The sequence below is a fragment of the Lontra canadensis genome, unplaced genomic scaffold, assembly GCF_010015895.1.
Source record: "Lontra canadensis isolate GAN:19392208 unplaced genomic scaffold, GSC_riverotter_1.0 scaffold92, whole genome shotgun sequence".
Lineage (NCBI taxonomy): Eukaryota > Metazoa > Chordata > Mammalia > Carnivora > Mustelidae > Lontra > Lontra canadensis.
The window spans coordinates 6,131,096-6,143,489 of NW_022631086.1; the positions used below are offsets into that span (position 1 = coordinate 6,131,096).

General features: G+C 46.8%; 1 protein-coding gene across 7 annotated transcripts in view; it reads left to right on the plus strand.

The window, feature by feature from the left end:
* The window catches only part of ARID1B (AT-rich interaction domain 1B), a 429,044-nt gene that overhangs the window by 399,199 nt on the left and 17,451 nt on the right, over window positions 1-12,394 (plus strand). For all 7 annotated transcript variants that reach the window (XM_032836429.1, XM_032836425.1, XM_032836428.1 and 4 more), the window contains 4 exons: window positions 3,483-3,692; window positions 6,394-6,598; window positions 11,551-11,689; window positions 11,905-12,077. In XM_032836429.1, coding sequence (XP_032692320.1) covers window positions 3,483-3,692; window positions 6,394-6,598; window positions 11,551-11,689; window positions 11,905-12,077 — 727 coding nt within the window. The remainder of the gene's footprint in view (window positions 1-3,482; window positions 3,693-6,393; window positions 6,599-11,550; window positions 11,690-11,904; window positions 12,078-12,394) is intronic.

The window sequence follows — 12,394 nt, forward strand, 5'->3', positions numbered from 1 at the left end:
TTTTGGGCCCTAGGATCCAGTATTTACAACACTGAAGCAGCGTGAGGTGGTCCCAGGGACCTGGAAGGGTCATCCCATCTTTCTGCAGGGTGAGTTTGTTGGCCCAAGGTTAGTGGGGAAAGTATCCAGTGACACCTATCCAAAGGTTACATCAGAGCTAATGTCTCTGAGCCAAAGAAAGTTCATGTTGAGCCTAATCAGCAATAAAGTATATACCTTTATTTCCTAACACTTTTGTTTCTCTTAATGTCCTTTTTCTCTGTTTGGACGCCCACATGCTAACTTTGGCCGTTGGCTAGGAAACGGACCTTGAGCCTGGGAGTGGAGGTGGCAAGTGCCCACCATAGGCATGATGATCGCTCCTGTTTCCAGTCTCGTTAGATTGCCTCCGCGTCCACTCAGCACCTTGCTCCCTGAAATCCTGTGTATGGGATATTGTATTCAGCTGTGAATTCTTCCTTGGAGGGTGCTAGACTTCTCAGACATTTCTCATCCAGTCAAGTACCCGGTCCCAGAACGGATTCGACGCCAGCCACCTCCAGTGTGCAGTCACCGTGGGTCATTCAGAATCAGCACAGACCCTGCCTTGTGGGAGTCAGGAAAACGTAGGGCACACCAGTAATCCATGCAAAACATACGCTTTTTATAAGCTGTGTAACCAAGGGCCACTGAGGACAGTGATGTAGACAGAGGAGCCCCAGGTGCCTGGGAGGCCTCTTCCAGGACCTTACACGTCACCTGAGTCCCAACCACATTCTTTCATACAGATGCATTTTCCTACATTATGGTGCCATAAAAATCCATAAGTCTTTTTTGGAGATCTAAAAACGATGCTCTGCAAAACAATACAATTCAGTTTAAAAAAAACATTGTTTTCATTAACCTTTTCTGACTTTATGAGAATGAACTGAGATACTCAGAAGTTCATTAAACTCCGGTTCCTTGAACAAAGAACAGCAAGAAAAGTGAAAATATATATAGCCAAACTAAGTGTACTGTTACTTTAGGCCCATCTGAGGGTAGGGGATACACTCTTCATAAATGGGAACAACATCAGCAGAGTCTCCCTGCTCAGGTCCTGATTAACTGTCCTTCCAGAAGCCTCCCCCATTCTGGCTTTGGAGGGGACCAGGCCAGAAGTGGCAGGTGGAGCGTCTGTTCAGAATGTTGGTAGAGCCTCTCAAAATAGTTTTAAATTGAAATGATTTCTTTCACTTCTCTTACCCTGAATGGAATGTCAGACTTTTACTTCTCAGTTTTTCAAAAATGAAATGCAATGGGGAGGTTGCTGGGATTTTTTTTTATTATTATTGATTTTAAGTAATAATGCTTTTCTCCTCTTGTTCTTATTTCAAATTTTCATTTTGAAAAAAAATTGGACCCATTTTTTATTGCTCCCCAAAAGGAAAAATATTTTCAAACTAGCATTTAGAAACCTCTTCGTAATAACTACCCCATCAGTGATGACAAAACTTCTGAAATGTGGTAAAAATGCAGTAGGACAGTTATTTTCCTAGTCAAACATTCCTTGGGTATAAGAACATGGAAAAAAATTTTAAAAACTTATCATTTGAATATACAGTGTGTTCCATATTCTGAGTATGTATATGGATGTGTAGCTATATATATGAATATGTGTATATATTTTTAAGCTCAAATCTAAAGTAATTTTTAAGTGACTTTCTGTTTAGCCTTGGCATCAGTATAAATTCTAAAAGGTCACACTTTTTTAATCTTACCACCCTAAATTTTTTATTTACATCAACTGGTATCACCCATTTTTTGAGTGTTTAATGTAAAGATGTTATGCCTCAGTAATTCTGAGTCTGAAGGCTTAAAATTTCAGCAGCAGTAGCTCAAGAGAAGTACACGTTAATTAGGGGAGAAGCTGCCACTCACCCAGCTTCGTTAGTCTCATTCTCAGGCATCCTTTCTGAGGTCCTACTTTTATTGGGGATCCTTTGCAAATAAGGCAACTTCAAACTTAAGTGGCAGTCATGTTATTTAACCCCCCAGAATTTCAGCTATGCATTTAAAATTGTTAAGCTGAATATAATGGAAAAGAGTTAAGAAGAACTCCCATTTAAAATAACGGCTATCCATTGCAAATGATAGCTGGTAAATACACATAAGAAAATGAAGTCAGTTCTTGTTCCAAGGAAATCTTTATTGAGAATTTAGAAGTGATTTTTCACAATAACCCTGAAGTTGCACATACTACAAGTACCCAAATCATTGTTACAAATACAGAGACATAAAAGAAAAGAAAAACAGACACTTGGGCTGTTTAGGACCAGAAGTCTTAAACTTTCCAGATCCCATAACCCAGAAGGTGGGTTTAAGTTATGCAGAAACAGTAACTTTTAACATTTTAGTATCATATAATTAGGAAAACAAAGAATTAGAGCATCAGAATAAACCACGTGAGCCCATAAACCCATGTGTGTAAAAGTAAATGTATATTTTTATCCATAGATGTTCAGGGAGTATGAAATAGCACATGTGTTTGTGATTAAAGCATGGTTGCCTATGAAGTCTGTTAAAATAATTCTCTAGGAGCCCCTTGCCTTGGCAGAGAAGTTCAAGAAATCTTAAGTAAGGGAAGCTAGTCATCATGAGTAAATGCCAGAACTTTAGCTGGACACTAGTCTGTAAAGCTTGCAAATGAGCATAAAGCCCACACCACGGGTTCCTGGGATCTGGGACCTACCTTAAATTTTCTGGCAAGTCCCATATCGGCTTTCCTCCATATGCTTTAGCATTTTAATGAGGATAGACATTAGCCATTCTTTTTTTTTTTTTTAATTTTTTTTTCAAAGGTATTTTTTATTTATTTGACAGAGAGAGAGAGAGAGAGGGGTCACAAGCAGGCAGAGAGGCAGGCAGAGAGAGTGGAGGAAGCAGGCTCCCCACTGAGCAGGGAGCCAGACATGGGGCTCGATCCCAGGACCCCAGGGTCATGACCCGAGCCAAAGGCAGAGGCCTTAACCCACTGAGCCACCCAGGTGCCCCTTAGCCATTCTTATTTTGACAAGAAGTAAGAGTCCATATAGTTTTGGGGGCTCTATAATAGGACATCCATGTGAGATTTTAAATTCACTGTGGTTATTCTATGAGCGAGCACCCTTTTATTTTTAAAAATGACGTGAGGTATCATTGGAATCATGCCTTCTGGGATTCAACGCTTGTATCAATCAAGTTTTTAAAAAAAGGGTTTTGGTTTTTTTGTTTTTGTTCTTTAAGTATATTAAGGGGGAGTTTGGGCCCTTTATTTAAAGTCAAAGTAAAGTCTTAATTATAAGAAAATGTATAGTTTGTGCCTGAACTAGTAGCCTTCATTCCTAATTGTTGTGTGATAGCAGTAGTTTTTAAATTTCTTCTCTTCTTGTATTTGGTAGCTCATTACTTTCTTCTCACCTTCTTCCCTTTTCCCTCTGCCTGCCTGTACCACCCCCCCCCCAAATGTTCTTTCTGGGCACTAGAAGTCCAGCTCTTCCACCACCACTGGGGAAAAGATCACAAAGGTGTATGAGTTGGGGAACGAGCCAGAGAGAAAGCTATGGGTCGACAGATACCTCACCTTCATGGAAGAGAGAGGCTCGCCCGTCTCGAGTCTGCCCGCCGTGGGCAAGAAGCCCTTGGACCTGTTCCGGCTCTACGTCTGCGTCAAAGAGATCGGAGGTTTGGCACAGGTGAGAGTGCGTGAGTGAGCCAGCGAGGAGACACGTACAGAAGCTCTCCTGCAGGGTTCTCTGAATGTGCAGACTCAAACTTTGTTTTTTTCCTTCCATAAGGAAAAGCTAAGCCTAGGGGCTCCGTGTCGGGGTGCTGCAGGGGAGAACACTAGAGCTTGGGACCCTGGCGCTGTCACCAACTCGCAGGGGGACCTCGGTCCATTTCTGTGCACCTCTGTTCTCATCTGTAAAGTCGGACAGCTGGGCTAGATCTTCCTTTAGGTTCTCTGACCGCTCTAGAATTGCATGGGCTCTGCCAAGATGCCACAGGAAATACTCCAGAAATGTTTCACAAGTAACCAAATTAATTGTCTGGATCCGTTGTAAATGCAGTTGGCTCTCTCCCTCTGTCCAGAGCAGTGGATTAAGAAAACGACGTCCCATATCCAGCAGCACATCCCCAGTACCGGGGCAGGAAGAGGGCCAGGGCTGTGCGGTGCCGACCCTGCCCTGGCCTCTCGGAGCCAGTGTTCGCTTTGTCTTGTACCCCGGGGGCCCACGCCTTCCTCACGCTGGTCCTGGCACTGTTTTCAGCAAGGAGTCTAGTTCGGAACACAGTGTCCTGCAAGAGGAACGGGGAAAGGGTGTCCCCGGAGTCATGCTCAGCGTGCTGGGCACTGTGCTGTCCCTTTGTTCTGGCTGTGGCTTTCTGTATACCCATAAAATACAGGGGGCATCAGCCCCCAAGAGCAGAGGAAGCTGTAACAGGGTGAGGTGCCATCATGTGGCCCAGGGGCACCCAGGGTAGGTGCGGCCCGGCCTGCTGGCTCTGAGACGTGCACTGTTCCCATCCACCAGCAGCTCTCAGCCTGCTTCTCCATTAGAAGTACTCAGGAAGCTTTAAAAACCTGCCCGTCCCTGGGCTCCTATCCAGATCAATGAGAGGAGCAGCTGTGGGACCCGGTGGTCTAGTGTGCAGTGTGGCAGCCCACGTTCCAGCCAGGTACGGCGGGTCGCCGACCATCCCAGAGTGAGTCCCCTCATGCACAGGGGTCAGTGAGGGCCTGCCCCGGTCTCAGTGCTGTGTGGCTCTGGGGGAGGCAGGAGAGACCTTTGTTCTCAGCTGTCCCTGGGGGGCCGCAACCCACCTGCGGTGTGCAGCCCAGACAGGGCCTGATTCCAGGCTCTGCGGAAACGGATGGTAAGTCACACCGTGCGGACCACGGGCTGAGAGTTGGTCCGTGGAGGGAGAGCTCAGGACGCACACCTCTCCCCGCACCCCGACCCCCTGGCCTTTCCCCTCTGCACCTGACCCCCCGGGCATCGATTTTTAGAACCTTCAGGACACTGGACAGTGGCCTTTAGCCTCACAGAAGTACAGAGTGTGTCCAACGCCTTACTTGGGACCTGCCGGCGGTGTGGGCTGCCGCGCTGGTCTGCAAGTAAGGCTCGGAGCGGCCTGGCTAACGGGCGGCTGGAGTGTGGCTGGACCCCACGGCGGTGAGCCGCTCGGCCGCATCGTGGCTCTCACCCCGTTGTGATTTCTGCCCGGGGGCCCGCCGGAGACGGGTGCAGGGCCCTGCTTGTCAGGGTGTCCCAGGCAACGCCCTGCCCGGCCCTTCCGAAGCCGTCCACGGGCGTGCTTGGCACGGCCAGGCGTTAAGTGCCCGAAGCGGAATTGGGCATTTCGTGAGCTTTCTGAGGTTTGCTTATCACGTACCATTTAATACTAAGTAAATGGACGTAAAGAGCTTTGGGAGAAAGTTCAAATCCAAAAATGAAACATTTCATTTAAAAACCACTGTCCCTTTAACCCTCACCAGGCTACTTAGCACAAGGCGCACATACCTGAAGGCAGAAGAGGCCTGGGGATTTGCAGGTCCGCGTGTTGCCTTCAGCCATTCAACCTCCGGTGACTCTGGCCCAAGCAGGAATCAAAAGTTAATGCCCCAAATCCTCCTGTAGCATTTCAGGCTTTCTCTCCCTTTTTTCCCTTCCCTTTGCGGCTGCCTTCTCTGCGCCGTGAGGGTACCTGGGAACCCCATGTCGTCCCCTGGGCTTGCTATGTCGGCTAGCTGGTGGCCTCGCAGAGCCACCCAGGGCTGATGGCTGGTGCGGGCTGCCCCCAGTGTCACCTCTGCCCAGCACCCTAGGAGAGCTGCCTGGGGAGAGGAGGGACGCGGGCTAGAATTACAGGCTCGTCTTTCCAGGAGCCTGTGGCAGTTGGAAGGAAGCACTGTTTTTCATATCAAGGCTCAAACACTTAAATTGCAAAATAGTTATGTTATTGATTTTTAAAATTCATTTTCAGATGGCTTTTTTCCTTTTTTTTTAGATGAGAGGTGGGACGGGGATAGGGATGAGCGGGAGCAGGGGGGAGTGTACACTTGCTCAGAGAACATCGCTGGCTCGGAGCCGCAGCGGCCTGGAAGAGTGTGAGGCATTAGAAGGTGCACGAGGCAGAAGAATCTCGACGAGCAATGCTTTTTATGTAGCTATCAGCAGGTCCCTTAATGGTTTTATAACTGTAAATGCTGTCTGTGCACTACTGAGTGGGAGTAATGAGCATTAGTTAAGAGAGGCAAATGAAAAAAAAAAAAAAAAAGTAAACCAAGACATTAAGTGCTTTTTTTGTCTCCTGGCTTTAAACAAGCCACTTTGCTGCAAACCAATGATCCTGCCTTTTTTTTTTTTTTTTTTTTTTTTTTTTTTTGGCTAGGTTAATAAAAACAAGAAGTGGCGTGAGCTGGCAACCAACCTAAATGTTGGCACTTCAAGCAGCGCGGCAAGCTCCCTGAAAAAGCAGTATATTCAGTACCTGTTTGCCTTTGAGTGCAAGATAGAGCGCGGGGAGGAGCCCCCGCCGGAAGTCTTCAGCACAGCAGACACCAAGAAGCAGCCCAAGCTCCAGCCGCCCTCTCCTGGTAAGTGGGAGTACTGCAGCTGTCGCCGGGGAGGTTGCTGGTAGGAAAGCAAACCGAACGCGGGGTCTTTGAGGACAAGGGGTGTTTTGTAACTGAACTGCTTGACGGTGCTTAAGGGAAGAGAATACAGTTTGGGATGTGGCTGTTGGGGCCGACATTGCAAAGGCACCATTCTTCTGCTTTACCTTCTTAGTCTAAGGAAACTTGGGAATTTCGAGCTCTCTGCCTCTAGTCCTTTTACATGTATTTAAAAATACTCCTGCTAACTTCCCAGTAACCTGTGCAAATACTTCTGCACTCCCAGAAGACGCCACCCTACTACTGCTGCTGTGGGGACACTCCAGGCTGGGTGTCCGCAAAATGAAATCTGGACTCGGTTTTCAACGTCCCCTGCCCAGCAAGCCCTTCCTTGCAGGCAGTCCAGCAAACCTGGCATAGGAAAGGTCCACACAGCCCTGTTTCTGAGCCCCAGCAGTCAGTTAGCTCCGACCTAGAGGTCAGGAGTCTTAGGAATCCTACCTAGGAATAAGGCCATTTGCCTACATTCTCCCCAGCGAAACCAGAATAATGAGACCCGCCTTCTCTCCGGCCTCTCCACTCAGCTGTTGGAGACCCTGCCATCCTATCAGCTCTCCCGCTCACCTTTGCTCTACCTGCCTTCCAGATTCCTGAATCGTTATATTCTGATAAATACAGTATTCTTAGGAAGAAAATTGCATCATCCCCAATTCTGGGGATGGTGACCTCACTCAAGTTAAATCAGCTGTGTCCTTGCCTGGCCACATCCAAGCCCCTTGATGGTCAGTACTTAGCCACACTGTGCTACGTACAAGACAGGACCGACCGTTCCTGCCACTTCCCATCATGTGAACAGGATTGTTCTGGGACCAAATGCCAGCATTTCATAAGCACTTCACGTGCCAGGCCCCTTTCTAAGTGCTCTGTCCTTTAATCTTTACATCACCGCTATGATGCACATACTGCATCAGAATCACAAAGTCTGTGAGAAAACTAACACATAAGATCTGAAAAACTGGCCCCAAATCTCTTAGCTGGTGGGTGGCATCCAGCTCGAGCAGTAGGCCTGGACCTACTGTACTGAAATGGCATTGTAACAGGGAAGCCTTCTACACAGAGAAGAAGGTATCTGTGAGCCAAAGAAAGAAGCTGTTTTCCCCCTTGTTTCCTCCAGCTGCTTTCTGGATGGCAATGCGAGTGCCTGCGGGTCCCGACCAAGAGATCTCACATAAATACTTCGTAGGGCCAAGATGCACTAGCAGGGAATGTACCAAGGTATATATTTAGACCTGACAGCTCTAAACACAATTAGAAATCCTCTCTCACCCCACCCTTAAGGATCCGAAGCCTTTGCAGTTACGGTATACCTTAAAAACTGTGAAATCTAATTTTAAAAGTCTCACAACATTGCATTCAGTTCACAGAGTCAAACAAGCCGCCTGTGAACAGCCCTGAAACTATTTTTCCAAAATAAAAACTCAGTGGGGTGTAGGGACCAAAGTGGCGATGTCTGCAAAGATGTAAAGGTATATTTTATTTGCCAGGAAAAACTCATGTCACTGAATGGGCTGCACTTCCGTACAGAGAATAGCTCTCCCAGTGAGCACCAGCTTCAGTACAAGAAATCCCGCTGAGCCATAGACCCTTCAGAAAGTGTAGGGCCTGTTCTCTCAACAGTCAGCTCTTGCCTTTTTCCCTTTTTTCAAACTGCCGTCTTTATGGCAACATTACCGTTTTAACTGCACAAAGGAGCCTGGATTGCAGATGTACTTCTGACAATACATTCTTCTCAGTGGTCCGCACGGTCCCAAGTCTTGGGGAAGAGGGGTTGGGGGAGGAGGGCGTCCTGAGCCCAGCCGGACAGAAGGACACGCAGACTGGTCAGTGGGGTAGCGAGGAACAGCAGCCCCATAACCAAAAGCCAGGCTTTCCCCTGGCACCCGTGAGTCAGTGGCCTCTCTGAGTCCAGAACTAGCATTAAGGAAAACAAAATATATTTATTGTCAAAGGAGGAAAAAAAATTATTCCAAACTATGTGCCATGTCAGGACCTCATACGCCACAAAATTTTTAAAAAACTAATTTTCAACCAAACTCTGTGTTCTTAGAAGTCCGTTTTCGCCATTGGAAGGCAACTGTGGTGCTTTTCTTCCCATCCAGGCAAACTAATCGAAACGATTCCTAAGAAACATGCTAGATGGCTTTTTAAACAGCCACTCTGAAGCACCCTAAATCCCAGATCCCTTGGCCATATAAGCAACGTGACTCGTCCTCCTGTATTTGGTTTTGATTTGGTGTGGCTGGTGTGGGGCTTAAGGTCATTTCTGCCAGCCTCTGAGGGGTAGAACCCCTGAGTCCTTGGGGGCACCACTATCTTCACTGGTCACAGGCTTTCCCACCCCAGAGCTCAGTGTTACGGTCTTCCAGTGACTCACAAAAGTCCCTGTATGAAACTGGGCAAGGCCTGGGGTACGGCTGCATCTCTGAGGGCAGTGGGGAATCTTGTTACAGTAAGTCTATACATAAAGTTTTGGGGTTCTCATGGTCAGCCGCAGGACTCGCCTCCACAAGTGGCCAGGCCGCCTGGAAGGCAGTGGGGGGGGGGGGCAGGTTAGGGATGGGGGAGGGAACAAGGTAGCTCCACATTCAATTAGTAAGTCTGTAACCAAAAACCCATCCATCTTTGCTGGCAGGTGGCTGACTGCATTTCTATTATTAGCTGACAGGTGATGTCACAAAACCTGTCATGGAGCCAACTAGGGAATCCTCAGTGGAAGATAAATGAGAAAGGGGTTCAGGTTATAAACAAAGGTGCCCTCTGGGTGACCTCTAGTCACGGTAGACCTGGGACATACCAGCTCCTTCCTTCTCCCTGCCTTCCTTCCCACAACCCCAGCCAGAACTAGGGCACCAGGTTCGTGCTGTGTAAATTCTCTTCCCAGCTAGGAGTCTGGCTGTACAGTCTGGAGTGTGTGAATGTGCTTCACCTTCAGTAACCTTCCCATTGTTTACTTTCGAGTATACATTTGTAGCTTCTGGCAAAAGGTAGGGAGAGCCTGCGGTGTGTGCCGGCCTCATCTATTAATGGAGCTTCAAGAGGGTGCGTTCATTTTTTTTCCCCCTGAAAGGAAAGGAAAAAACACTGGCAGAGGGGAGAGTTTTTTTCTTTTTCTTTCTTTTTTTTTTAATTTTTTTTTTTTTTTTATTAGCTGTAAATGTGAATACTTACAAATAAGGGTCATTCTGAAATCCCAGCCTGTGAACCATGTTTCCAGGGAAGCCGTGCGATCCGCTCTGCGGGGTCTGGTCTGGGATTTAGGAAGCATGTTATTTCTCCTGCCCGCTCAGTGGGGCAGTCCCATCTGTAGGATTATCCTTCCGTATTTATAGAAGACTCCACTTTTTTCTTTGATTACAGTCTACTTATTTAATCTGTAGTTTCAGGCTTTCACCAAAATCTGATTTATAAGCATGCATTACTAAGCTTTTCTTTTGCAATAGCTACTTGAAAAAGATCTGTTTTTCAAGTTAGTCTTCCCGGCATCTCTGAGAGTCTCCGAGTCACTCTGGTCCCAGGCACTCGGGAGACACCATATACAGCCCTGGTGGCCAGTGCTCAGGATTCATTCCCAAGCAGGCCAGGGGGCGACCTGATCTCACCAGAGACCTCCTGTTCCGCTGAGGCTATCTGAGTTACGAGTGCTGGACTCCTTTCCATCTCGGACTCCTTCCCAGCGTGCTCTGTAATCTCCAGTGATTTGTTGAACCCCATCTCCTCGACAGTTAGATGTGGCTGATGGGAACTGTAATGAGTCTTGGACACCTCCTAAGATGGGGGCCCCATGATAATAACATACACAGTATCGTAAGTGACGATAAGTCACTTACAAGCAGCCGGTAATTCCGCCATTTGTAACACTTCTGAAAGCATTTATAATAAACTGCATGAGGGCAGGAATTATTGTCTTTTTTGTCAGTTTGGGACACTGCTGGTGCATGCGGAAGTAGAAAAAAAACAATACAGTAAGCAGTATAGCAAGCATGTTATTTATTCAATAAGTATTTGTTTAACAGATGAAGGCAAGGTCTATTGGGCACCTAATGTGCAAAGGTTGCTGATAAAGCAGAAACCCTTAAAATACTGTGTTTTCCAATGAGACGAGTTTAAGTTTTGAGAAGATCTGCTCAATTCTGAGCTCTCTTATTATAATGTAATTATAGTTAAAGCCAAATCTCAAGTCTCTGATAGTGACATTAAAGAAATCCAAAGAGCATGACTTTGGTTTTGTAATAACAAATCTGATTCCGTAGCTCTAAAAATGACTTTGTTAATGACACAGTATAGACACATCCAGACATTGGGGAGGCATTGAAGTGACATAAGGCTCATTACTAATTTGTATCATTGCGTTTCAACTTAAACACTTCTCATTGCCTAAGATCTGGTACTAATTTTTCTAATTTTTTTCCTAAAATAGCACAGTAGTCCATCAAATCAGTATACCAAATTTTTCATCCCATTTTTTCCTTACTCCCAGACATTTAGATTATCTCCATTATAAACAACACTGAAATAAACATTTTTCTGCCTAAAGCCTTCTTTTAGATTAGATTATTTTCTTGAGATAAATACCCAAGAAAGCAATTACCCAGTCAAGAGGTATAAATATGTTTTATGGCTCATAAATGAAGTATGTTGCCAAATAGATTACTAAAAAACAAATAAAAAAACTTTTACTAATTTTCACTATAAATAATATAAGAGCAACTGATTTTACTGTATGGTTACCAGTAATGGATGTTGTTACTCTTTCTGATAAGCTGGTGTTGTGTTGTCCTTCCCTTTTTTTTTTTTTTTTAAGTAAGTAGGAAGGATGAGCTTACTTGATAACCTCTCGTTTTTTCCTTCTTTTCTCTTGGTGCTACTACTGTCAGCTAACTCAGGATCCTTGCAAGGTCCACAGACCCCCCAATCCACCGGCAGTAACTCGATGGCAGAAGTTCCAGGTGACCTGAAGCCCCCGACCCCAGCCTCCACCCCTCATGGACAGATGACCCCGATGCAAGGTGGAAGGTATGCAGAAGCATCTCCGTGAGCCCCACAACCGCGGATTTTTGGAGAAGATGTGGTGTTCTCTTGCGAGTTTTGTAACGTTGATTCCTACGGGTTTTATTCATGTCATGATTTTGGGATGGTTTTTACATTAATTTTCAAGTTAAGCTTTTTCCCGAACAAGCGTTCAGTGGCAGCTCCTGCTACTTCTGAAGCTGTCCTTCTCCTGCCTCCAGAAGCAGTACGGTCAGTGTGCACGACCCGTTCTCTGATGCCAGCGACTCGTCGTTCCCGAAGCGGAACTCCATGACTCCGAGCGCCCCCTACCAGCAGGGCATGAGCATGCCTGACGTGATGGGAAGGATGCCCTACGAACCCAACAAGGACCCCTTTGGTGGAATGAGAAAAGGTGAGTGCAGGGGGAACCTCGCCCAGGCTTGGTCAAGAGGACGGTCTTCTCTCGGCCATCGCACAGCCAGTTCACTTACCTATTCGAGACATAGCTGAGTCCCCGCTCCTCGGCCTCCTAGATTTCTGGCCTCGGGGAAGCCTCCGTTTCCTCATCTAGAAACTGGGACCTGTCTACAGGCTATGATGGAGCTTGGTTGAGTGGGTCCTTGGAGGATTGACACACGCGGTGCGCAAGCGCGCTCGTGGCGCCCCCTGGCGGCGCGGGTCGTATCCTACAGCGCAGGCTCGAGAGAGCTGGGGCGGCGTGGTGTGCTG